The sequence below is a fragment of the Cajanus cajan genome, chromosome 8 (assembly GCF_000230855.2).
Source record: "Cajanus cajan strain Asha chromosome 8, NIPB_CcT2T_4, whole genome shotgun sequence".
NCBI lineage: Eukaryota > Viridiplantae > Streptophyta > Magnoliopsida > Fabales > Fabaceae > Cajanus > Cajanus cajan.
The window spans coordinates 1,588,797-1,614,952 of record NC_138524.1 but is presented as its reverse complement, the minus strand read 5'-3'; the positions used below and the strand labels follow the sequence as shown (position 1 = coordinate 1,614,952).

Below are 26,156 nucleotides of genomic sequence, written 5' to 3'. Positions count from 1 at the left end.
AATGTAATTAATATTTTATTTTTTTTATGTAATGTAAAAAAAATATTTTATTTTTATTTCACATAATTAAAATTTATAATAAATAATTTATATTATAATTTAAGATTATTTTAATTATTAATAGTTTTTTAAAAATATTAAATTTAATTAAAATTAAGAAGCTTAAGTTTTTTAATTATATAAAATTCATATTATTTTATATTTTAAATAAATTGATCAATCAAACTTATATGATATTTTTAAAAGTATAAAGCCTGATTTTTTAAGTTTTAATTTTTTTTATTAAATATAATTTTTTTTAATAAATAAGTCATATTAAATCCCGAACTGAATTATTTTCATTTCAATCTCACCTACAAGTGATAGTGCTATGAGTTATCGTCTAGCTCTATTACTGGGTTGCTACCCTACTCTAGTCAAAAGTTGATGTTGTAGCCTTTCCATCGACTTTTAATTAAATTTTTAAGTTTCTTATTTTTAATTAAATTTTAATATTTAAAAAAAACTATTAATAATTAAAATAATCTTATATTATAATATAAATTATTTATTATAAATTTTAATTATATAAAACAATTTTTTTTTTACAATATGTAGAAGAAAAACATATTAATTACATTTCATCTTAAGATATGTATTTAACAGGACTCTTATTCCACAATGGAAAGTGTATTAAAACGTATTTTGAAATAATTTGTTAAATTTTTTCAATAAATTTCTTTACAATAGACTATTCCAATTAAATTTTATCGTTATTACGAACCTATTTAAATATGAATTTAAAATCATTTTTGATAATTTTTTATTAAAGAATTTATTTATTTTTAATGATAAAAAAATTCAAAATACTTGCATCTAATTTATTTTATTTAGGTTAAAAAGCCATTAAGACATGTGAGTAATACTGATTTATATGAAATAATTAAATACAACCTTGAATTGTAGCCTTCTCTTGCACGACAAATACTATATGAAATTTATTCGATCATCAAATATAATTGTTGAGTTTCATAAAAAACAATGGAAGATCTTTGTGAATATCCATAAGAAATTTAAAAATTAAAATGAAATTAATATTTAATGTATTGTTTTTTATTTTCAAAGAAAATGATTTTTTGTCTTTTGTTTTTCGTCTTTACTCAAAAAGTAAGAACACGTGTATCATGTGACAACTGACAACTGACAATTGTCAAATCACTAAATAGAGCCTTCAAGTTTCAGGCTTCTTATCTTGCAAGCTGTACTCCAATAACCATTTTAGTGTATGTATTTTATATGTTAAATATTTATTATATACAATCAAAATTTATAATAATTTATATAAATTATATTATATTTAAAATTTTCATAAATAAATATTTGTAGACATAAAATATATTTTATAATTATTAAATAATTTTAAAAAGGTTATATGTATTTATAATTTTTATAATTAAGATTATTTTCTTTTAAATTATCTCTTGTTAAACTCTTATTTTTTAAAATATGTTAGAAATAATTTTTTATTTTTCAGAAAAAAATATCTTTTATCTTTTATTTTCTGAAATAAAAATTAAACAACTCATTTTAAAGGATGAAAGACTAAAATGATACAAATTTCTTTTAAGAAGTAAGAACTAATAGTTAATATTTTCATATTTACAGTTCTACAAAACATATTTAAGTTTTAAAAATGTTTAAAACTGAAGTTACTTTTTATTTGATTATAATTATAAAAATATTTTTTATATTGAAACTGATTTATAATTATATTTGTTTAATTTACATATTTTGGAATAATTAAACATTTAAATCGATTTCTTAGCTTAAATTCTTTTATAAGCTTAAACGAATATTCTAAAATAAAATGACACAAATGAGTTTTAAACTAATCCATTAGTGATTTAGTAATCCTTTAGTATAAAATAATTTTATATTATTAGTTAATTTATATTAATAAAAGTGATTTATGAATAAAAAAACTCGATTGCAGTCGAAAAACTATAAAAGACAACGATTTTTTAATTTTGTTTTACAATTTATTATTTATTTGGAGAAATGATTGTATTATCGAGAATTTTATATTTATTTTTGAAAAGAATCGTATTTTCAATAAAAAATATAATCTGGAATATTATTCATAAGAATATAAGAAAATATATTTAGTTTATTTAATATTTTTAAAATTTAAAATAATTTAAATAAAAATAATGATAATATCAAACACTTCTCATCCAAAAAAAACAAATAATAATCAAACACTGCTCGATAGCAAAGAGAAATGTACTATTTTACCTTGACCCCGACAAGACAAGGAGTATTCCAACCTAGGGACGGAGCCAGGATTTCAATATTGGGGGGCCGAGAATAAATTTCAAAGTGATACCACATAGCAGGCCGTACCAGAAGTCCAAAAGTTGAATAAAAAAATAAATTTGGGTTATTCATTTAATTATACATATGAGTTTATATTAAAAATAGGGGGTGCCATATAGTAATATATATGTATATAAAAAAAAATTAAAATTGTTGGGGGGCCGTGGCACCCGTAGGTCCCCCCTTGTCTCCGTCCTTGTTCCAACCCCATTAAAAATATCTAACCCTCATAACAAAATAAAACAAATTTGCTGAATAGTACTACTCCATTATTTTTGTCTATACAAAAAAAAAAGAACAACTCAGTTATATGTGTGCCTTGCTGTTGGTTCCTTGTTTCTTTGCTTCGGATGTTTTCATGCATGACTTAGCAGTTGGTGTGGACAAATATATCCGTACATGTATGTAATACTTGAATTTATCCTAATTTTGACAGGGAATACTCAGTTTGATCGAATATGAGTATAAGTACGAGTAAAACTTTATATATTAAATTGGGTATGGATATTTACTTACTCGCCTCTTACCCGTACTCGTACTCGTTTTTGTTCTTATTTTTAATTTAATATTTACTTTCAATTTAGTTATATTAAAGAATTTTAATATTTTTTTATGTGTGATTATTTATTATAATATGAAATAGAGAAATAACTTAATTATAATTATAATATAATAAAAAATAAATTAAAAATGTCATTTAAAAAAAAATAAAAAATAAAAAATAAAAAATAAAAAATAAAAAATAAAAAATAAAAAATAAAAAATAAAAAATAAAAAATAAAAAATAAAAAATAAAAAATAAAAAATAAAAAATAAAAAATAAAAAATTGACGGGTACGAGTATACTCGATACCCAACGAGGACAGAGATGAAGATGAAAATCATATACCCGACGAGTACGGATACGGGTACGGGGACGAGAATGAGTTTGACTCACAGGGACGGGGACGAGTATCATGAAACCCGTACCTCCTGTACTTGACCCGTCCCGTTGCCATCTCTAGCTAGTGTTCACTAACTCGGCATTTTTTTTTCCGCGTTTTATAATTTCTCAAACCAAAAATAAAAAAGCTCAATTATATGTAGTAGTTTAGTAGCACTGTTATTAGGGGTGAGCAACGGGTGGGTTTGGTCGGGTTCGGGTGAAAAATGTCCAACCCGTTGTAAACCGACTTTGAAAAAATGTGACCCATATCCGACCGACTGAGCTTTCGATTTGAGGCGGTTCGGGTTGAAACGGATTCGGATTTAAGCGGGTGGGTATAATCGGGTTTGAATTTTTTTGTAGACCAATTTATCTTAACGAAGATGAAGCTTAAAACGATAAAAAATATTTTTAAAATAGTGTATAAAAATAGAATGAAGGTGACAATAGATGGTGTAAATAGATTCGTAGTTGAAACATTTACAAACTAAAGAAGCAAAAATAAAAGATAACAAAATTCATAGTTGTTACATGGAAAAGAAATATAAAGTTAGATTACAAAACCATAAGAAATCACAGTCACACAAAATGTACTCAAAATGGAGATAAGAAGATGGAAAAGAAAGATAAAGAAAGAAGCAAAAAAATAACTCTAAAAATGGACTAGTGTGTTGAGAAGTTGAATGAGGAAGGAGAAGACAAAATAAATATCTAAGTTATGAGAAAAAGGAAAAAAATAAGTTACAAATTGATGGCTATATTATACTTTTAAATTTGGACCATTGTTGTTTAGTTATACAAAAGTAATAAAAATTTAAACTTATCTCATTTTCGGTTAGGTTCGGTTTTTAGCGGATTTAAAAATTCAAAACCGAACCCGCCCAATATAACCTGTATAAAATCAAAATTTTAACCCGATTTACCCATAAGACCCGCCCGAACCCACCCAAAAACATTTTTTTTCGGGTTTTTCGGGTTCGGTTCGGGTGTCGGTTTAATGCTCACCCCTAACTGTTATTAAAAAAAAATTATAATCTAGAAGATCTATAACTTATTCCAACTATTAATGAAGTCTCTAGTAGTAATAAAATTTATTCTAACACACGGGTAGATTTGATATTTTCAGATTTAATTTTTGTACGAGCTAAAATAATATTTAGTTTAAATAAACACTTTACAAACACGGATTGATGCTAACGAGGACCTCAAAAGAAAAAATCCTAATGAAATTCTAAATTTATTATAAGCCTAGAAATTTTCTTACCATTTGTACTTTGTAGTTGCTATTTTTTTGTTATATAGAAATGATACATCTTTAAAAAAAAATTGGCCAAAAAATCCTTGGAATACTTAAAACTTTAAAATGATAAAATTAAAAAATATTTTATAGACGTAAATGATGGAATAATTCGAAACTTAGTCGTTCCTCTTTGTTATAAAGGGCGAGCGGCAGAACCTATTAACTGAAGTACCGCTTTCCCTTTCTTTGCGGTTCGACTCTGATATTTGCTTTAATTAAGAAACTGCTTACAATGCCAAAAATCCCACAAGTTATTACATGCAAAGGTATTAAAAAGCATGTTTTATGTTGAACGCTTTTATTTTTCGTGTTTCTTATGCAAGTATGCAACTTCTCACTTTCTGAGTAGTAGTTAAGATAAGATATCTCCTTCTCCGGTTCATTTGCCTAATAATATGCATAAATTTTGGTTTGAGTATTGTAGCTGCGATATGCTGGGGGATAGGAAAACCAGTGACGGTGGAAGAGATAGAAGTAGAGCCACCAAAAGCAACAGAAGTTCGAGTTAAGATGCTCTGTGCCAGTATATGCCACACAGACATCTCAGGCACAAAAGGATTTCCACATGTTAGAATTCTTTCAATAACATGCCTTCACTTTGACTTTGTTTTCTTTCTCAAACAATTTATTTTCTTCATCCTCCTTCCGCTAATGGATTACCAAAAACAAACTAATTTGCAGACCAATTTTCCTATTGCACTTGGACACGAAGGAGTTGGGTACGTAACAATTAATGGAATGTGTAAAATGAATTTACGTATTAAATATGTTTGAATATATGTTTAGAAACACTTTAAATATCTTCTATATAGAAAATAAAGAGATATTTTTAATAAAGTGTTTCTAACTTATATTAAAACGGATTCTGTCTTCCGTCACATAGATAATAAGTTTATTAAACTTTTATAATAATTATCTTAAAGATTGTATAAACTGTGATTTCTAATTGATTTTTTATGTAAAACTTTTTATACCACAGTATCATCATTAAAATCATAATTAATAAAGCTTGACAAATTGGACTTTTGTTGTTACATTGTCCTATGTCCACTATTAATTTCATCTATTGCATTAATGATAGTGTTATAGAGAGTGTTGGTGATCAAGTGACAAATCTGAAAGAAGGGGATGTGGTAATTCCCACGTACATAGGCGAGTGTCAAGAATGTGAGAATTGTGTTTCAGAAGAAACCAATTTGTGTGTGACATACCCGGTTAGATGGACCGGTCTACAGCCAGATAACACTTCAAGGATGTCCGTCCGAGGACAGAGGCTATATCATATTTTAAGTTGTTCTACATGGTCAGAGTACATGGTTAGTGATGCCAACTATGTTCTCAAGGTTGAGCCAACCATTGATCCAATCCATGCCAGTTTCATCTCATGTGGCTTTTCAACTGGTTTTGGAGCCGCTTGGAAGGAAGCCAAGGTTGAAAGTGGATCCACTGTAGCTGTTTTTGGTCTCGGGGCTGTTGGATTAGGGGTATATATATGCTTAAAATAATCTTATATGTTTGTGTCAATTTTTTTTAACTTCGATTCATGATGATAATGACCTGGTGACTTGTGTTGCTTGCAGGCTGTAATTGGAGCCAAAATGCATGGAGCAACCAGGATAATTGGAATTGATACAAATGAGAAGAAGAGAGAAAAAGGAGAAGCTTTTGGAATGACTGACTTTATAAATCCTAGTGATTCTGATAAATCTACTTCAGAATTGGTCAAGGAACTGAGTGGTGGAATGGGTGTGGACTATTCATTTGAGTGTACTGGAGTTCCAACCTTAATCACTGAATCTTTGGAAGCAACAAAAGTTGTAAGTTCACCTCACCAAAGCAATTTGGTTGGTCCAATAACTGTTGATCATTGAGATACATATGATTCATTATTCCACTATCACTAATCTATGCACGTTATTTTTCTCTCTCATCCTTCTAGACCTGTGCATTCCTGATAATGTCTTTTGTACATTCAGGGAACAGGTAAAGCAATAGTAATTGGTGCAGGAACTGAACCTATTTTGCCATTGGGTCTTTTGGCCATTCTGCTTGGTAGAACTCTGAAAGGTTCGATTTTTGGAGGCCTTAAAGCCACATCAGATCTTTCCGTTATAGCTAACAAATGCCACAAAAAGGTTATCCTCTATACACTGTCAAGGTTTTTTCTTGCATATTTTTTAATATTGATATTCAAGTGTGTAATAATAATGGTGTTGGACTACTTTTCGTTTTTGATAGGAATTCCCTCTTCAAGAACTCTTCACACATGAGGTCAGTTTGGGAGATATACACAAAGCATTTGAGCTAGTGAAACAACCCAATTGTGTGAAAGTTGTCATCAACATGTCATAGCAATTGTTTCTAGTAAGACAGGATATCCTTATCAAAAGTTGTGCAACTTGTAAAGATTGACATGCCGTATTAGGACAGGATATCCTCATCAAGATTCACATGCCACTAGAAACAGAAATATCAAATATGTGAGCAGGATTCCTCAACATCGGTCTTGCCATCTACTATAGGATTTGGACCATTTGATTAATTCAAGAGCTATCTGAGTCTCTCAGTTGGATTAATCCAATGATAGATATTATACCGTAAATGGAAGACTCGTTCTAGAGGATCCGAACGCGTATGTGAGAGCTATCTACTAGTTATTTCTTTTTATTTTCACTAAAAGATTGTATTTTAAAGAATAAAGTGGAATAATAATTCTTGATTAAAAAATTAATGATTAATATTATAATTAATTTTAGAAAAAAGTACATTGTCATGTAGTCAAATCCAAAACTGCAAACATTAGAAAAAAATGTTTTATGCCTTCATTAAAAATAAATACTTAAATATATTTTTAAGTTATTGTATATATTACTAAGTTTTAACTTTTGTAATTTTTTATTTATTATTTTTAGATCTCTAATTTTTTTTTTAATTTTTATATTCAATTCAAGTTCATTTAGTGTTAAAATGGGTAACAAAATATAAAATATTAATTAATATAATTAAGCTAACAAATAGTATTTTAAATTAAGATAATTAAATTATTTTACATGTATAATTTAATTAAGTAATGTATTTATTATTTTATATAAATAAAATTATTATATAATTTGCTTTTGTAATTTAATTTTAATTTTTAATATATTATGAATATTGATTTTTATTATTTATAATTTTACATTTTTTTTATTAATAATTAATTTTTATTCCATTTAGTTTTATTCTTGCTTTTCAATTTGTTAAACTTTTTTAATATTGTACTTTTCTAAAAAAAATATTATAATTCACTTAAATACTTATAACATATTTTTAATATCTTACTTTTAACGTTATTTTCTAATTTCAATATATTAATATTGATTGATTGTAATATATTTTTTATTTATTAAAAATAGTAATTTTGTCTACCAAAATAAAAAAAAGATATTAAAAATAAATTATAATTGTTTAAATAAATTAAAATTTTTAAAAATATAATTATAACAGTAAATTTGTAGATTGAAAGATAAAGACAATATTAACAGTAATAAAAATTGTTGATTTAATTATTTTGATAGAAATATTATATATATATATATATATATATATATATATATATATTAGAATTAATTAGAATAAGTATTTTGAACTGGAATATTTTTAGAAAAATTTCAATAAGAGTATTTTTAGATTTTTTTTTAACTTTCTATCTCTTATGATATATTTTATTTTTAAATTAAATTTTTATATTTAAATTTTTATATTTATTGTTAAAATATCATGATATAAATTATTTGTCATAAATCTAAAATATATCTTATATTATTAAATATATCCAATCATTACAAATTTTAATTATAATAATTTAATTATTTAAAAGTATATATTTATTATAAATTTCAAATAATAATTATTCTGTATATTTTACATTTTAAAATATTAGTTTTTTTTTCTTTCAGAAAGTTAATTAAAAATAGAAGTAAACGTCAGAAAACAAAATTGGGAATTCTCATAGCATTGATTGTTCGTCATTCTTTTTAATTTTGCTCCACTAGCTTGCTTTGAATTGGCATTTGGCTTTATGTAGCATTCAATGCGTGTTAATCTGAAACAAATATTACATGTTTTTGTATCACTCGTTAGATTTTGCCTGAATTTTGTAAAATCTGTTCTTGTGTAGGCGCTGAACCAAATCTGCACGTTATTTCTTCACGTGTTTGATCTTATTGCTCATATTTATACTAAATACTTAAAGTCTTGTATGTCACACTCACACATACAAGACTTTATTATGTATTATTTCATCTTATCAACTCATCACATGTGATCCATGTAATATATCTATTATTTAACTTTTATATACACTTGACTCAATTAAACATATACCTCATGACAGTGATGAATATAAAAATTTTAAGTAGTGAGAATAATATTTATATATAAATTTATAGTATTAATTCTAAGCGTGTGGTTCAGTGGTAGGAGTTGATCCACGCTTAAGCAAGGTCAGAGGTTCGAATCTTGTCTTGTCTATGCAGCCGCGTTAGATCTTGGGGCCAGCTATCCCACCCGTTGAGGTGGCTCCAACGTAGTGAGGAGATTAGTCACTGCTATCGGCCCTGGATATTACAGGGACGAACAAAAATAAATAAATAATAGTATTAAATATGTAATTTACATTTTCTTGAAATATAAATATATAGCAAATTATTCTCTATGAGGTTTCATATTTGAAAAATATTGAATGATTTTCTCATTTTCAACACTTTCATCTCTTTCTATATCTCATATAAAAAATTTGACCTTTTTTTTATTTTAAAAATAGTATAATATGAATTTAGGTTAATCATCACTCCTTAATTTCTTTAACAACTGGACTTAACTATAATCATTACTTTCATTATCTCATAATAAGTATGGTTTTAAGTTGTTCTACATATACTAGAAAAAGGAATCTTGTGATTAATCTTCTTTACTATAAACAATGCAATACAATATTCACTTTCTAAAAAATATTATGAAGGGTATAAATGAAAAAAAAAATTATATCAAAAAGATAACAGAACACTTATTTAGGATTTAATTTTTTTCAAACATGACTCTTATTATGAGATAGAGTATATTATATATACTATAAATAAATACTTCAAAAACTTAATATATTAACTTTGACTCTTTTAACAAAATAAAAATATAGAAAAGAGTGAGAACATTTAGTTTTTAACATCGCGTACATTATTATAAATTTATAATGGGCTTAAATATGTTTTTAATATTTCAAATATAAGGTAAATTTATTTTTAGTCCCTCAAATTAAAAATTGGTCCTTTTATTTATTGTAATTTTAAAAAATCTTGTTTCAGTTTTTATACTCAAATTTTGTTAAAAAATTTATAAAATATTTTCATCTAAAATCTATCTACTGACACCTTTATCAATAAAAATATCACATTAAATTTAATTAAAATTATATTATTATCTTAATTTGTCATTTATATATTATTGATGACTTAAGAGACTAAAATAAGATTTTTTAAAATTACAGGAACTAAAAATAATAATTTTAAAATTAAGAGCATAAAAATATATTTAAATCTTGATAATATATATATATATATATATATATATATATATATATATATTAAATATAAAAAATGTTAGTAGGGGCAATGCCCCACTTTCATGCATGTGGATCCGTCAACTGAAGGGTGTATTTGATTGTGAAGTTATTTTAATTTTTAAAAATTATTTTTTATATTTTATAAAATAATTTTTAAAACTAAATTGTATAAAATAAGAATGAGAAAAATAGGTGAAAGTGTACAAAAGAACATGAGTAATAATAAACTAACATAACTTAGTGATGTTCTATTCTTAATTTTAAAAACTAAAAAAACATCTATTTTGAAAACAATTTTCAAAAACCTCACTTTTCATGAAAGAATAAAAGAAAAAGGCATCAATTTAAAAAAAAAATTCACAGAGACAAACTCTTTATACTTTAACCTCTTTTTTTTTTATTTATAGAAATTTGTTAATTTATAAATTATTTTATAAAACTTAAAAGAAATATCGACTTGAATATCCAATTCAAATTAATTTGAGTAGTTCAAATTGACTAATGAACATTCTCGATTTTGAATATAAGTAATTTTTTTTATATTTATAATTTGAAATATAGATTAATTTTCAATTAATCTCACTCTATTTGTTGTTGTTATCTCTAAGATACTCCTTTATTTAATTGAAATTGTATTTTTAATGTTTATTTTTATTTTTGATATCAAATTTTAAATAAAGATAGTTTAGAAAATACTCAATTATTATTTTTAGATGAAATTAATAAATTAAATGATGTAAATAACATTAGTTAACGTAAATAGTTTTTTTTTTCTATATTCAAAGAAGAAGTATTTAAATATATGAATGAAAAGGAATCAAACCAATGAAAATTAATTAGTTTGGGCACGATATTTCTCCTAAGCATGGGCTACCTAAACTTATGGGCTGATTATAGGCAAGAATATAGACAAGAATTTTCAAAAATTATACCAAACGTGTGTTGAAAAGTGCAGCTAACTTCTTTTATGGGCGGATTAGGTACTCGTAACACTAGATTTTTTTTTTTTAATTTTTATATATTAAATTAATAACATTATAAAAAAATAATTTTATGCTTATGATAGTTATCATCCCTTTTACTATTTTTTTTATTTTATTTTATGAAAATAGACTTAACTCATCATAGATTAATGTCATGTTAAGATTTTGTTTGGATTTTAAAGGACGATTTACCCATGCCAGTTTCATCTCATGTGGCTTTTCAACTGGTTTTGGAGCTGCTTGGAAGGAAGCCAAGGTTGAAAGTGGTTCCACTGTAGCTGTTTTTGGTCTTGGGGCTGTTGGATTAGGGGTATGACTAAAACAAACCTTATATTTTGTTTTGAAGCTTTAATTTTTATTGTAAATGAGATTGACCTTGTGCTGGGAGCAACTAAGATAGTTAGCATTGACAAAAATGAGATGAGGAGAGAAAAAGGAGAGGCTTTTGGAATGACCCACTTTATAAATCCTAGTGATTCTGCCAAATCTGTTTCCGAATTGGTTAAGGAACTGAGTGGTGGGATGGGTGTGGATTATTCAATTTAGTGTACTGGAGTTGCCCCATTACTTACTGAATCTTTGGAAGCCACAAAAGTTGTAAGTTTTACCTCATGGAGTAGTTTTGTTGGGTCAAATATTTCTTGATGATTGAGATTTGTATGAGATATTTTCATCATGTTATTTGTTTTCCTCATCATTATAACTTTGTGTTTAGTTCCTAACTTCTATACATGCAGGGAACCGGCAAAACAGTTGCAATTGGTTCGGGAACTGAATCGATTATCCCGTTTGGTTTTGCTAGCATCATGAATGGTAGAACTTTGAAAGGTTATACTTTTGGGGGGATAAAAGCCATATCAAACTTGTCCATTGTAGCTAACAAATGTCAGAGAGGGGTAATCCTCTAGACATTATTATAGTGGATACATTTTTAGGTTCTTTGTTAAGAATATTTTATGTGAAGCGTCTGAAAATGATAGTAGTGGACTATTTCCTACTTTACAGGAATTCCCTCTTCAAGAACTACTCACTCACGAGGTCCCATTGGCAGATATAAACAAAGCATTTGAGTTATTGAAACAGCCCAATTGTGTGAAAGTTTTCATCAACATGTCACATTAACAAATGTTGCTATATTACTGGAAAGCTTCAAAAAAGATTGCATAAATTCATCGACGACTGCGAGTTTAGAGAATATATAAGTGGCTTTTTATATTTGCTTTTAAAAAACGTGTCATTAAAGATGTTGGTCCTCAAACAAATGTGGTACATTCAAGCTATTCTAGATATGAACTCAGTCTTTATAATGTTTACTATTATTCAAAGAATTAATAAATAAAATTTTCACACTGATAATAATGTGTGTAGGCTTATTATCCAACCAACGGCAGTGATCAGAAAATCTTGGTCCCACCGGGCAACAACATCACGACATGAGTTCATGACCTTTGAAATTGCCAATGGCTCTGCAACATTTGTCTTGTCCTTGTTTAAATGAAAAATATAGAATAGAAATAGAAAGAAAATTGCAGCTATTTGGTAGGATGGAATTATATTAGAAATTGAGAAAAATTAAAAAATTTTAAATTATATTTTATAAAATTAAGTATATATATAAAATTAAATCATTTATACAATTATCATTTTATGTTGTTCTTACTTTTTCACCTATGTGCAAGAATTCTTTTTTTAATCTTTAAATGTGTAATTATAATATATAATATGATAAGTTAAATATAAATATATTTAAATTTAATTAAATATATAAAAATTTTATTTGTAATATATTTTTCAAATTAAATTACTTAAATTTAATTAACATGAATAACTTTTTAATTATATATAACTCATTCAATGCACTAAAAAATTGAAAAAACAAATTTCAATATTAGAAACCATAATTGATTACGATTCTTTAGTAGCATAGTTAATTATGGTTCTAATTTAAAATAATTATAATTGATTATAATAATGCATTGTGTGATACATGTTCAAGTTAGGGATAATTTTGACAACAAATTTTTTAAGTCTATAATTCCCTGCAAATCATCGAACTTTTAGAGATATGAAATTTGACATGAGATTTCTCAGTAATTCTCGGCTCTTCCTCTCTCCAAAAATGTGATGGTGTTTTCTACTTCCTTGTATCTTCCCTCCATTCCACACTATTTCCTGGCTCCCAAACGTAGTGATGGTGAAACGTATTTAGATTCTTTGAATATAAGTTACAAAATTCTTTTAGAACTTTTCTATTAAAGGTAAAGAGTATTTTTCAATATAAAAATTCTTTAAAATATTTTAAACTTGTATATTATAATCTTTTAACAAATTTTATAATAACTTCAAAATAAACTCTCGTTTGATAAGTTTTTATTGAATTCATGTTTAATCAATATATTTAACTATAGGTGGACAGGATGAGTTTTGTAGAACAGTATGGGAGTTGGTAGTTGTAAACTTGTAATAGAGGTCAATTTGGTTGGTTTTATTATCAATCGGTATGAATTAATAGGGTGTACAAAAAATTTAAATTGATACAAACTAATTTATTTTAAAAAAAAATTGATTTATTTTGAGAAAATTTACTTTGCAAAATCGGATTCAATTACGATTCATTTTTACAAAGTAGATCAATTTGATTTGATTCTTTTAAAAAAGATCAATGGGTATAAAGTGAATAATTGCATTATACCGATTTAATCTAATTTTTATATAAAAAAGAGTCATATTTTTAATAGATTAAACTGATCCGCTTTACAAAAATTTGGTTTGGTTTTTTCAAAAATTTGATCCATAAACATCCCTGTGAATTGAAACCCCTTCAAAATAAAAAAAATGGTAAAAGTATTGATCAAAACTGAATTGAAAAAAAAAATGAAAAAATTGAACTCGTCTCCCCTAAGATTTGTTTAAATGATACACACATTTCATCTAATTTTTAAAAATCAATTACTTCCCTCGCAACTTTTAGAATAACTTCATTAATTAAAGTGAGAAAATGAGAAAAAATAAAAGTCAATTCATATTTTGTCAATCATATACGTTTCTATTATTTGTTTTTGAATTACAAATAATGTTATGTCTTCTTTATAAAAAATTTCATTATTCTTCAATTTTGAAAATAATAATTTTTCAACTTGTTCTTTGAGATAGTTTCTTGAAGTTAGTATAATTTTTAAATCATAACACATATAATATTTAATATATAATTTGAGAGTTAAAATTGACTAAGAAATCAAATTACATTCAATTGTTGACACTTGCATTAATAATTTTTCTTAATAGTACATAAACTAGTGTTATCTTATATAAATAATTGTATGTGTCACTTAAATAAATAAATAAGAGAGGTTAATATTTACTAACATAAATTATTAATTTAATTAATACTATAATTTATTTTTTTTTGTTCGTCCCTGGAATATCCAGGGCCGATAGCAGTGACTAATCTCCTCACTACGTTGGAGCCACCTCAACGGGTGGGATAGCTGGCCCCAAGATTTAACGCGGCTGCATATACAAGGCAGGATTCGAACCCCTGACCTTGCTTAAGCGTGGATCAACCCCTACCGCTGAACCACACGCTTAGGGTTACATAATATTTAATATATTATTTGAGAGTTAAAATTGACTAAGAAATCAAATTACATTCAATTGTTGACACTTGCATTAATAATTTTTCTTAATAGTACATAAACTAGTGTTATACTTAAATAAATAAATAAGAGAGGTTAATATTCACTAACATAAATTAGAAGAAAAATGTGTCATTTAAAAAAACCTTAGGAGAAAACAGTACAATTTTCCCAAAAAAAAAACATAACTATTTTTTTTTTTTTTTTAATTTTCGTAAGTCGCATATTGTTTGAACAATAGTTGTCTGTTTTAGCAGTGTTGATAAAAATATAACGGAAAAAGATAGAGCAGCACTTCACCGCCCTAAGTTCTAATCCAATTTTTTTTTCAATGCTCCAGAATTATGTAATTCTCCCATTTAAACTATGATTAGTCGTTTAAAAATTAAAAGCATATGGCACATTCATTAAATTATGCCACTTATATGTATGGTATTTCTTTTTCTAATTTTTTTCAGAAGAATAAAATGAAATAAGTTTTCAATTATAAGTCATAACAGTGAAGGAAAAAAAAACTCAAAATTGTGCTTGCTATAGCCAAATTTCACATTGAACATGATACCTAAAACCAAGAGTTTAATGCAATCTCACTCGGTCAAGGTCACATAATTTTAGTTAACAAGAAAATCCGGGATAAAATAATACATACAACCTCTGCCTCTGTATAACAAGGAATCATCTTGTCAAGGAGAGGGAGGGATGCCTTACTGCTTTCAGAAATCAACTGAGCAACAAATGATTCAAGTGTTCATTGATTATAACATTGGAAAAGAGAGATGATGAAGCCAGGAACAAAGGAAAGCCTGTCATAAAAATAGTCATCCGCAAGTTCCTAGTAACATTTCTGAAATTATGCGGCTGAAATTCTCTTTATATATACAAACAGCCGTAACTATGCGTTCCGAAAAGCATGTATTTAAGGTAGTAAAGAGAAAGCTTATTTTTTGCCGGGAACATGAACAGGTGGACGATTACATACATGGATGGGCTATAGCTTTGACAAAAGCATCTGTAACAAGATAATGTACATGATTAGAAATAGCAGCGCAGCATATTTATTTGCCCGTCAATCTCCCAAAAAGGAGAAACGACGGATTCACATCAGGCAAAGGCTCAGTTTTTGAAACAGGTTCCTTGTTGGAAGATGGAAAGGATAGAGACAGGGAGAGAGATGCAGCAACGCTCTCGTCCTCTCGCTCATCTGGACTCTTTTCCTGGTTATTTTTCCTGTCAACAAAGAAAGGCAGCATACTATTGTGTGACGCTTTCGTTTCGCACCCCAAACCAAGCTCTAGATTTGGAATCCCAACTTGAAATTGGTCCACGTACTCATGATGCCCATTCAGTGACTCACTATTCAGCACCGTCCCTGAGACATTTTTATTACAAGTATCGACAGGAAAGAAGGTTCTTTCCTTCGTTCCAAAGTCCTCGTGGATGATTTTCTCATCACAAGCTTCTTTGCACCCTTTGTCCTCAACTGAAGAACAGGAACCAAAATCATTTACAAGTGATGCAAAACTGCCATTAAAAGATCCTCTGGCTCCGGGATTGTAACATCCGTAAATTCCACCAAAACCTGTTTGCAGCTTCTTGCAAGAACTTTCTGTGTCTTCCAATTTGCCATTTACCTCATTCCAAGGCATTTTCTGACAACTGCCTGTAGTTGCCTCCACAGATGTATAAGAAAGATCTATATGCTGAACTTTTTTGTCATTAGGGAGCTGACAGTTGACCCCTTTCACAGTCGGGTCTCCCTTTGCCTCCATGTTAATATCGATATCATCTTCCATCTGTTTCCTTTTAGGCCTTCGTTGATTTTCATCATTGTTTGTTGTCTCCAAAATTTCATCCATACTGATATTCGTTGCAGTGTCTATCTCCTGGCATCCAACAGAAGGGATCCCCGAAGACAAAGAATTCTCTTGCTTAACAGAAATATTGTAATTAATTTTTGTTTCCACAATCCTACTACTTACACCAGTTCCCATTGCTTCAGGAGGTTTAGACTCTGTGTATTGTCGATGCTCTGGTACACTATCTCTCTGCAAAACCAAGAACATCGTTCAAAAAACAATGAGATGACTAGCAGCGGGACTTACTCTTCATAAAAACATAACTTGTTTTCTCTCGTAAAAATTGGTCAACATGATCTCTCACAGTAGCATTTTCTTGTTATACTTATTATAGCTATGTTTTAATACTTCCTTGTATATAATACTCCCCCAGTCCTTTATATAACAAATAACTAATTTATCAAAAACAATAAAAGTAGTTAAGATGGTTAAATTTTATCAATAATGTCATAGAATTAAATTTCATCCCAAAAACACCCTTTGAATTGATTGGTTTTAGTAGTGGTAGCATTAAACAACACTACACCTAATTCAAGAGATAACTTTTTTCACTAATGAGTGTAACTTGTATTGATTATGCATTTATTAATGCATCCACTTACATAAGGGTATAAAAGAAAATTAGTAATCAATACATCTTAAAGTACTCGTTTCTTATAATTAGGACCAAAAAAAGTGTATCCATTTGTTTCTTATATATAGAACCAGAAGGAGTAATTGAATGATCAACAAGTTTATATAATTAACAACTTAACCTCATTTAGGACCATCAAAGCCTAATTTTTTTTTATATAAAAACTAATCTACATATTCTATTATCCAGAGAATCAAAATAACATTTTTATTTAAAATTATACAGATCAGGATCAGCTCACAATGTTGATAGAATCTAAGCAGAGATTTATATCAAATAGAAAACAGAAACTTTTTGAGTCTATCAAGTGATGTATTTAAGGTTAAAAACATTACCAGAGACGAACCAGCAGGATTCATTTCTTGACACGAGTGGGTACCAGTGGTCGGGATCCCTGGTGTAGATTTGATGTTGATTCTACTATCTTGTCTCTCTAAATTTACTTGCAAACCCAGATGTGCCTGGTCAAAAATAGTTTCTTTGCTATCAAAATTCCTACTTATCGTATTGTGACCTTGGTCAATGGAATCTTCATCCATGCGCTTCAGTGAACACCGAGTTTCAGACAAAGTCATGACAGCAGTAGGAAAATCCTTCTCATTTGGCATCACATTCAAACTGGGAATACATATATTTTTTGCTGAATCTGAATTATTGATCCTCCTCCCTCTAAATATACCCCATAGGAAAAATAACATATTCCAACCTGCAGAGACAGTTTATACAATTGATTTTCTTATTAAAAAACATTGTTAGTTTGTTAAATGGATAAACATTTATAACTTCACTCAGTAAATTGCCATACAGACCAAAATGAGCACACCCCACCTAAAGGGAGAAAATTCATAGGCCAAAGCATAACACTATCAACAAACTTATGCATGCCAACTAGATGCAAAACAAATAACCACTTTTGACCAAAACCAAATTCAGTATAAAGCACTATCCATAATTATGACTTTCATGATATCACTTATCTGTTTCATCCTGACGAGTTGTTTTTAGAATTCCAACATCTTTTAAAACAATATACAGAATCCTGATTCAAAATCCCAAATAGCTATCCTTTATAACAAAATATAAAAAATACAACATAGAACAAATGCAAGTAACTCTGTAAGATACAATTCCCATTCTGTCTGGTCCAAGACATTGCAAAGTTGCATATGAACTAAATTTCTGCAGAATTTGAACACTAATGCAGACATAGATTTCAACCTAGTCACATCATTCACAAATTGCCAACTATCAAGGATCGTGTAGGAAGTCCAGAATAATTTCTTACGTTGAGAATTTTCTGGAAGCTGATTGGATGCAAATATGAGAAGTTCAACACCATCAAGGGTCCCCCTAAGTGCTAAATCATTTCTAATCATGTGATCCAATAGACCCTTGTAGTGTCTTTCATAACTGTAATAGAAAAAAGTTAAAAAAGTTAAGTAATTAAAAAAAGAAATATTGTTTGTACTTCAAAGCCTGTCAATAAAAGAGAAATATTCATATTCTTGCCTTTCAATGTCTTCTGCAAAGAAGTAAAGTGCAATATTATCTTCCTTGGCACCACCTTGATGAAATTGTGAAGGCCATGTGCTCAAACGAGAAACTTCATTCAGGGCAACTTCAGGTAAAAAAAATTTCACCGCCTCAACAACCTTGGGGGAAGCACACGCGGATAAATGTGCTTGAATTCCAGTATACAAGTCAGGAGGCTTTCCGTTTCTATGCACTTTAAAGACACCCCTGCATGAACAAAACTAATGAAAACACAATTGATGGCAAAACATGAACTTCAATACAAAAAAAGCAATCCAGAACAAGACAAACTAGCTCAACACAAGATGTTACATACTGCCATATGTACTCGTATTCTGGAAAAACTGACATCTTTGAAAGAACACTTGACATTGCCAAGTCATTAATGGGCAAGTCTCTCACTACAGGCTTTCCAGAAGTGAGACCAACAGAATCTGACTTGCTCAGCTGAGAGCAAAACTCAGTTTGACAAAGTTGCTTCAAATCATTTGCAGATGGACATTTGGAGGCTTCAAGAGTAGAAGTCTCAATGATTTCCTGCTTTACATTGGTTTCTTCAACAGATATACTAGTTTTCAATGTGTTGGAAACCAACACTTGGTTTTGAGAGGTGACTTCACATTTCAATTTGCTTGATGTAGGAAAGTCATTAGTTTGATCAGGAGCTTCTTTCTTCTTGTGTATTTCAGGCCTTCTAAGCAAAGCTGCCTGGATTGCAGCTTTCAATTTGTTTCCTTTATGCATCACTTTTGAACTACTTGTGGCAGTGACTGATGCTTCAGCACCAAATTCATGTGTACCACTATTTGTGCAACATTCTGTAGCATGGCCAAAATCTTTACATTTACAACAGAATGAGCTTTTTGATGCATTAGTAATACCTGACCTCACACGATCACTAGAACTATCTTTGATTTTGTCGACCTGATTAGATATCTCCTGTGGTCGAGGCAACCTATCCTGTTGAGTTTCATCAACATTGGTCGATGTTTTATCTGCAAAATTCAAACTAACTAAATAAGAAATCATCTTTGCAGAAAACATAAACCATCAATGGAAGATGCTTCTACTAGAAATAAGAGAAAAAACTATAGAAAATGCTGTTAGTTGTTACTATAGAAACTGAAATATCAAAGGCAGCTAATTGAATCATTTAAAAGAAGGTAGAAAAAATAAAATAATATAACAGGAATAATACACCTCCAATCAAGATCATCCTCACACCTGAACTAACTTGCGGTTCTGGACTTTTAGTGCTGGTAGACTTAGATACTGAATATAATTTTCCATCTTGGGTGACCTTAAACTCTCTATTGTTGTTAACTGTAGAAGGTTTAGCAGTTTCACCACGTGGTGTAGGCTTCTGATCACCCTTTGATGTAGATACAACAGAACTATCCATGGTTGAACGAATGACAGGCCGATCAATCTTAGACAGAAATCTCCTGTCAAATGAACCTGATTCTTTTGCATGTCTTGATGCTTTCAAATCCTGAGCAGTTCCAGGCTTGGAAGAAAGCATTTTAACTTTTGATTCAATAGCACTTGAACGACCCAAATTTGAGGATTTAAATGACATTAATTTGCTTATCATCCTAGAAGGTGTCTCCATATTCTTAGAAATATGTTCGACACCCCCTTTATGCTTTTGGGGAACAACTTCATCAACAAGTTTGACTTTTGGCTTGGAATTGAAGTTGTTGAATGAATTAGACTTCAACAACGTACCTATTCATAGAAACAAAAAATGGGCTTTAAATAAATGAAGACATGACACTCAAGGAAACTGGAAACATGATATGTTTACCACGGAATCCATAGCTACTTATAAGGAACAAAGAGAATAAAGTATAACATTTTAATAAAGCACAATAGATGTCAAATAAGTTCTTACTCCTTGCATTTTGACTCCGAGGGCCAGTGGAAATAGAACGAGTAAGTTCTTTGTCATCACCACCAAGGTGGTTACGCATGGGGATCTGTTGACCAGATTTCAACTTTCCATTATCTACGTTCTTGAGCAAAGATTCGCGTGATAGTGGACTTATTCTCTTGGGGCTTGATGCCTTTGGTGATCCTGTGCTCGATTCAAGAGCTTGCCTTTTAGCTGCTGTAGCTATTTCTATGCTTTCAGAAGGCCTTTTGCCAGGAGTTTGTGAAGTTGAACAAACCTTATGAATTTTTTTCCCTTCAATATCTAAACCACAAAATTAAATTTCACAAATGTTAGCACAGATATGGGTACTTGAAAACTTGTGTTAACCAAACAACAAGAATAAAGGATGCATAACTTCAGATCCAAGGGCACCTTTTTTGCAATACCGCACACAATTTTTTAAAAACAAAATATGTTGTATACATGCTTACCTAGCCTTCGATTTGCAGTCTCTTCTGTGTACTTGCATTCTTCACATAACCAGTCCCCTTCAGGGACCTTCTCAAGCATTTCTCGCATGCAGTAGCTGATTCAAAGATACCAGAATTTTAAGATTTGTTTTAGCGAAAAGGACCATACAACAATATGATAGAAGCTAAGAATAGTTAATATTAAAAGATCTTGTGCATACGTGTGCTCTGCACCATCACTGCACCTACTACATATGGCAAGTAGATCCTCACGACCAGCATCTCCACAGATGTCACATACTTTCACCTATTTTTCCAGTCAATTAGAAAGAAAAAAAAAAAAAAAACCAGTAAGCAACATCAGAAAAGTTTACAACAACAAAAAAATAACAGTTAAAGCAAGAGATTATGAAAGGGAGTATGTGGAGTATTTATAAACTGACTTGATTGCTTAGCATTACCCCCAAGCCTCAAAATTATTGAGAGTGTGCATAACTATATCTATCTTCATCCAATTTCAAGCCATTACATTCTACATCTCCCATTGTCATCTCCATCAAGTTAATTTTGATGAAAAAACAAACTAAAATAATGAAAGGAAATGTACTCACATCATGCTCAACAACATCTGATTCGTCACTCTCGTCTTCTGACTGAGGTTCAGCCCTGCCAGGTGATTTAACCAGCTCCTCAACCTTCTCATGCAGTCCATCACGGGCTGAATATTTATGAACTTTGTCTTTAGCAACATCAACATTATTTTCAGTATCTGCTTCTGACTTTGGAGATATTTCTATTGAATTCTCGGCTGTGCTGTTATTTAGGTTTTCCTTATCTGCCAGAGATTTTTCACCAGGAACAATAATAGGTACTCTCTCTTTGGTCACTGATGAACCCACATTTTCCATATAGCATTCTGGCAACATGTCAACAGATGGCCCATTTCCAGATCCTTCTGCCCCTAAGTGACTAATTGAAGTTGAACTACAAGAAATGTTTACTCTATCTGTATTTATTTGATGACTACTGTTCACTAAATTAGCATTACTGGTCCTACTGATACAAGTGCTATTGTCAAGACTTTCTAAATACTTGGAATCCTGATACCTCTCTGATAAGGCTCGTCTATTCTCAGCATCTTCAGATAGAGAATCATGAATAGAAGAAACACTAGTCATGTGACTGGTTTCACTGACAGCATGCTTCAATCTTTCACACGCTCTGCTCCTAAGAGAAGATCTATCACCCTTGTCAGTGCAATGCTGATTAGCCTCCCCTAAGCGACAGTTTTCATCAGAAAATTCTTCAGCTTTTGACCCCATGTGAGCTCGGTTAAGATGCATGCAAGATGAACAAGGAGCTGAGCACACATTACAAGTCCCTGATTCGAGTCTCATATCAGCGTTCTGAATCATAGAATACATACATTGCGGCCCAGTGCACGAGGCTCCCACCTAGTGGGGTCTGGGGAGGGTAGATGTACGCAGCCTTACCCCCGCAAGCGGAGAGGCTGTTTCCAGGACTTGAACCCGTGACCTCTTGGTCACTAAGCAGCAACCTTACCGTTGCGCCAAGGCTCACCCTCGTTCTGAATCATAGAATGTTTCACAAATTTCTTTCCAGATTCAAGTGAGACCTAAAATAAACAAAGCATGATTCAAAAGAAAGATAAAACCTTCAATTCAGACTCCCACCAATCAGAATTTAGCTCTTGGTAATTCATTTACAAGCCTAAGGCTCCCTCCAATATATAAGTTTTACACTTTTACTATGACACTAAATATGACCAACACAAATGAAATGATTTATCACAAGTACAAAAGCTGCATTATATGTTATTCAAATATATTATCTGTCTATATATTTTTGAAATTCAGTGATTACTAGCCTTCTCTTTTCCATGTTGGGTGTATATTTGGCGAGGAATGGTTTACCCAAACATATGGAAATCATGTTCAAGGTTTTGGGGACAGGACAGCAGTATATTTGGGCGTGTGAAGCTTATTTAATTGAATTCTTAACCCTACCACTCTTATAAAACTGGGTATTATTTATCGTTTAGACTTGTGTATGTCAGATGATGTATTATATATCGTTTTTTTTTTCTCATACATGCTAAGAAAGCATCATCTGAATTAATGCCTCTGTTTTGTTTGAATTTTTACTTGAACTGCTTAGTTTAGGATGAATCATATTTCTTAGTTCTTACCACATGTCTTCTATCAATAAACACTTCTTTAAACAGAAGGTATAATGAAGCATATAACTAACTACACCTGAATCCAAATCACAGCATACCTTGCATGTACCACCCACCTCACCATACAGTCAATGTGACTAGAAAGTGTGTGTAAAGGCTAATTTTGAGCTAACCAAAGGACGACTTGGTGACATTTTACAAACAAAACAATTACAACAACAGTAATAATAACAAAATAAAAAAATAAAAATTACAAATTTCATTCTTCATTTTTTTCATTAAAATTAAATTAATCTATACAAAGACAATACTATTCCTTTAAGTTTGCTTTTATATGAGATGGTTAATGCACAAAAATGTCCTCCACCATCTTTATTTACCATCTATTTCTAGCTCAAATCATGTTAGGTCCTAACATGGACTACAAATTAAAGAAATAACAAGACTCCCAAAAATAGTAGAGAAGGAAGATTGTTAATTTTCTTCTAAAACTCATAATGCTCTACTACTTAGGAGAGAAAAACATAATCATAATGATACAATGGTAGGGATAAAGAAAATACTAATTGAAGAACATTTAAAAAGCAACTACTTCCGAAGAAACTTGCCATTCACCAAGATTTGAGCATCTAAAGTAATCAGCAACATAGAAAGCTACTTGTGCAATCATCAAAAGCATTCAATTGTCCCATCAAGCAAGAACAAGGGGAAAATAATGGGGGGAGAAAACAAACTTATCAAGTAATGTGATCAAAATAAGGTTGCTATTACACATCTATGTATAAGAACGGATAGCAATAAGAGAGGAAAAAGGACAGTTTGTGAATTACCCTGTTAGGTCTTCATATTCTCTTGAATATCATGATCACTCAATGTTGAGGTTCTTGCATACGAAAACTCCTTTCAAAACTGAAAGCATCTAGAAAGTAAATTCAGACCACATTAACAACCATCACTTACAAGTTACAACAACAATAAATAAATAGCATGCGTGTAAAAACACAAAAAACTAACGTAGTGATTGCAAATTTGCAACAAGCTATAAAATGGTACAAGTCTAGTCAGTCAACCAATGAGGCAATGACGCAAAAAGCGAAAATCTCCTCCAAATCCCTTCACTGACATATCAAACCCTAAAACACACACACAAACACACTGAATTAGCTACGAGAAAAATAATCCAACTTCTCCAATGTTCTCGTATCAGTACAAGGAAAAACAAAAATCCGGCAGTATTACAAAGAAAATCGATGAAAAAAAATCCCGAATAACAAAAATAAAAACCCTAACAGGTAATGAATTGGCATGCCTCTTCCTTCCAAACCACGTTGGTCGCATTGCACAGGGCTCCCTAAGGTTCAGCCATTGCATATGGTACTCAGGCGCAAAGTGCCTCCTGCGGCGTCGTTTCGAGTCGTAAAAACTTATCTTCGAATTAAGAGGAAAATCAGAGCTATGACAATCCGTGACGACAACCAACTCAATGCGAATTCAAAGATATGCAAAAAGAAATTATAGAGGATCTGATACAATCTTTTTGCATTTATGAATTTATGAATAACAATAAATTAGCACAACAACACAAAATTTTCTGTCTGTGATCTGAAGTGGCGAAAGAATTAATCTCTGAAACGGATTTTTCCCAGAGAAATACATTTAACCAAACTCTCTCTCTCGTTTTTTTTTTGTATTTTTTTTTATTTTCTGTGGGTTCAGATAGGTTTTCTCTTCTTCCTCGGAGAAATTTTGCTTTCACTCTCTCTCTCTCTATGAATTTTTTACATGTTAGAAATTAGAGAAATAAAATGAGCGCAAAAGTAAATGCAAAAACCAACAATTTCATTTTCCAACTTTATTTTATTTATTATTTTCCTGGCAGATTCTATACGGGTCTTCCCACGTAAGATTTTTTTAAAAAAATAATCAGTTACTGTTTGTTTTAAAATTTAAGATTTAGGTAGTGTTTGTTTCCGGTGAAATACTGTTCACGAGCAAAGAAAGGCGTGGATTGTATTTGTTTCCCGTGATTTGGAACGAAAGAAAGGCGAAGAAAAGCGAGGAGAAACACTGTTGCTCTCCTCACACAAAAGGGAAGAAAGGAGCTGAAAGTCACGTAGGATTTGTAAAAATCCGAAAATGTCCCTTCCATGCATGTGCCATGCAGCAGAGGATTTACGTTCACGTTCTCCACGGGCTGGTGTTGATTCTCGATGTTGGGTGGCTGGTAGTGGCTGGTGGGTGTTGGTGGTGAGTGATTGTGGAAGGAGGTCTTCCATTTAAAGAAAACGAAGGAGCATAATCGATTATGATTGGCCACATAATCGATTATGGCCTTGCATAATCGATTATGGGTGAGGCATAATCGATTATGCAAGGCCATAATCGATTATGTGGTTAAGCATAATCGATTATGCAGGAACCCGGAATGACCCGTTCCAAAAATGCATGTTATGAGAAAAATTGCGAAAGCAGAACGGGCCGTTCCACTTTTGGAACGGGCCGTTCCACTTTTGGAACGGGCCGTTCAACTTTTGGCCTTTGCGAAGTATTTTATAACCCCAGAACGGACCGTTCCACTTTCGGAACGGGCCGTTCTGGGCACATTAATTTGTTATTAATGTTTAATACGTTTATATATATATATATATATATATATATATATATATAATATTAATATTTAATATATAATACCTTAAATTAAATATAATTATTTAATATATATATATATATATATATATATTTAATATTTAATATTTAATATATATATATAAATTAAATATTAATATTAAA

At 30.0% G+C, this 26,156-nt stretch overlaps 2 protein-coding genes and 1 pseudogene across 10 annotated transcripts; 2 read left to right on the top strand and 1 right to left on the bottom strand.

The window, feature by feature from the left end:
- The first annotated feature begins 4,686 nt into the window (after positions 1 to 4,686).
- On the top strand, positions 4,687 to 7,311 carry LOC109798807 (8-hydroxygeraniol oxidoreductase). Of its 2 annotated transcripts, XM_029271273.2 has the most exons (8): positions 4,687 to 4,846; positions 5,005 to 5,147; positions 5,262 to 5,299; positions 5,662 to 5,736; positions 5,911 to 6,064; positions 6,161 to 6,397; positions 6,557 to 6,715; positions 6,819 to 7,311. In XM_029271273.2, exons 1-8 carry the CDS (start codon positions 4,813 to 4,815, stop codon positions 6,930 to 6,932), a joined length of 954 nt encoding a protein of 317 aa, XP_029127106.2. In that variant the 5' UTR covers positions 4,687 to 4,812; the 3' UTR covers positions 6,933 to 7,311. The 2 variants fall into 2 exon arrangements, with proteins under 2 accessions (XP_029127106.2, XP_020214793.2); XM_020359204.3 differs by having other exon boundaries at positions 5,662 to 6,064.
- A 4,005-nt stretch (positions 7,312 to 11,316) lies between these two features.
- LOC145950739 (alcohol dehydrogenase 2 pseudogene) lies at positions 11,317 to 12,284 on the top strand (annotated as a pseudogene).
- Positions 12,285 to 15,522: 3,238 nt separating this feature from the next.
- LOC109798859 (ASI1-immunoprecipitated protein 2) lies at positions 15,523 to 25,176 on the bottom strand. 8 transcript variants are annotated; one of them, XM_020359267.3, is made up of 13 exons: positions 24,381 to 25,176; positions 24,197 to 24,275; positions 22,769 to 22,802; positions 21,778 to 22,586; positions 21,388 to 21,473; positions 21,188 to 21,282; positions 20,715 to 21,017; positions 20,045 to 20,548; positions 19,137 to 19,815; positions 18,797 to 19,027; positions 18,573 to 18,697; positions 17,623 to 17,993; positions 15,523 to 16,842 (listed from the first exon to the last, which is right to left on the bottom strand). In XM_020359267.3, the coding sequence occupies exons 4-13, from the start codon at positions 22,579 to 22,581 to the stop codon at positions 15,853 to 15,855; spliced, it is 4,188 nt and encodes a 1,395-aa protein (XP_020214856.2). In that variant the 5' UTR covers positions 22,582 to 22,586; positions 22,769 to 22,802; positions 24,197 to 24,275; positions 24,381 to 25,176; the 3' UTR covers positions 15,523 to 15,852. The 8 variants fall into 8 exon arrangements, with proteins under 8 accessions (XP_020214856.2, XP_082919026.1, XP_029127103.2 ...); XM_083062900.1 differs by having other exon boundaries at positions 21,778 to 22,802; positions 24,197 to 24,285; positions 24,381 to 24,499; positions 24,657 to 25,176; XM_029271270.2 differs by having other exon boundaries at positions 21,778 to 22,802; positions 24,381 to 24,499; positions 24,657 to 25,176.
- Between the last annotated feature and the right edge of the window lie 980 nt (positions 25,177 to 26,156).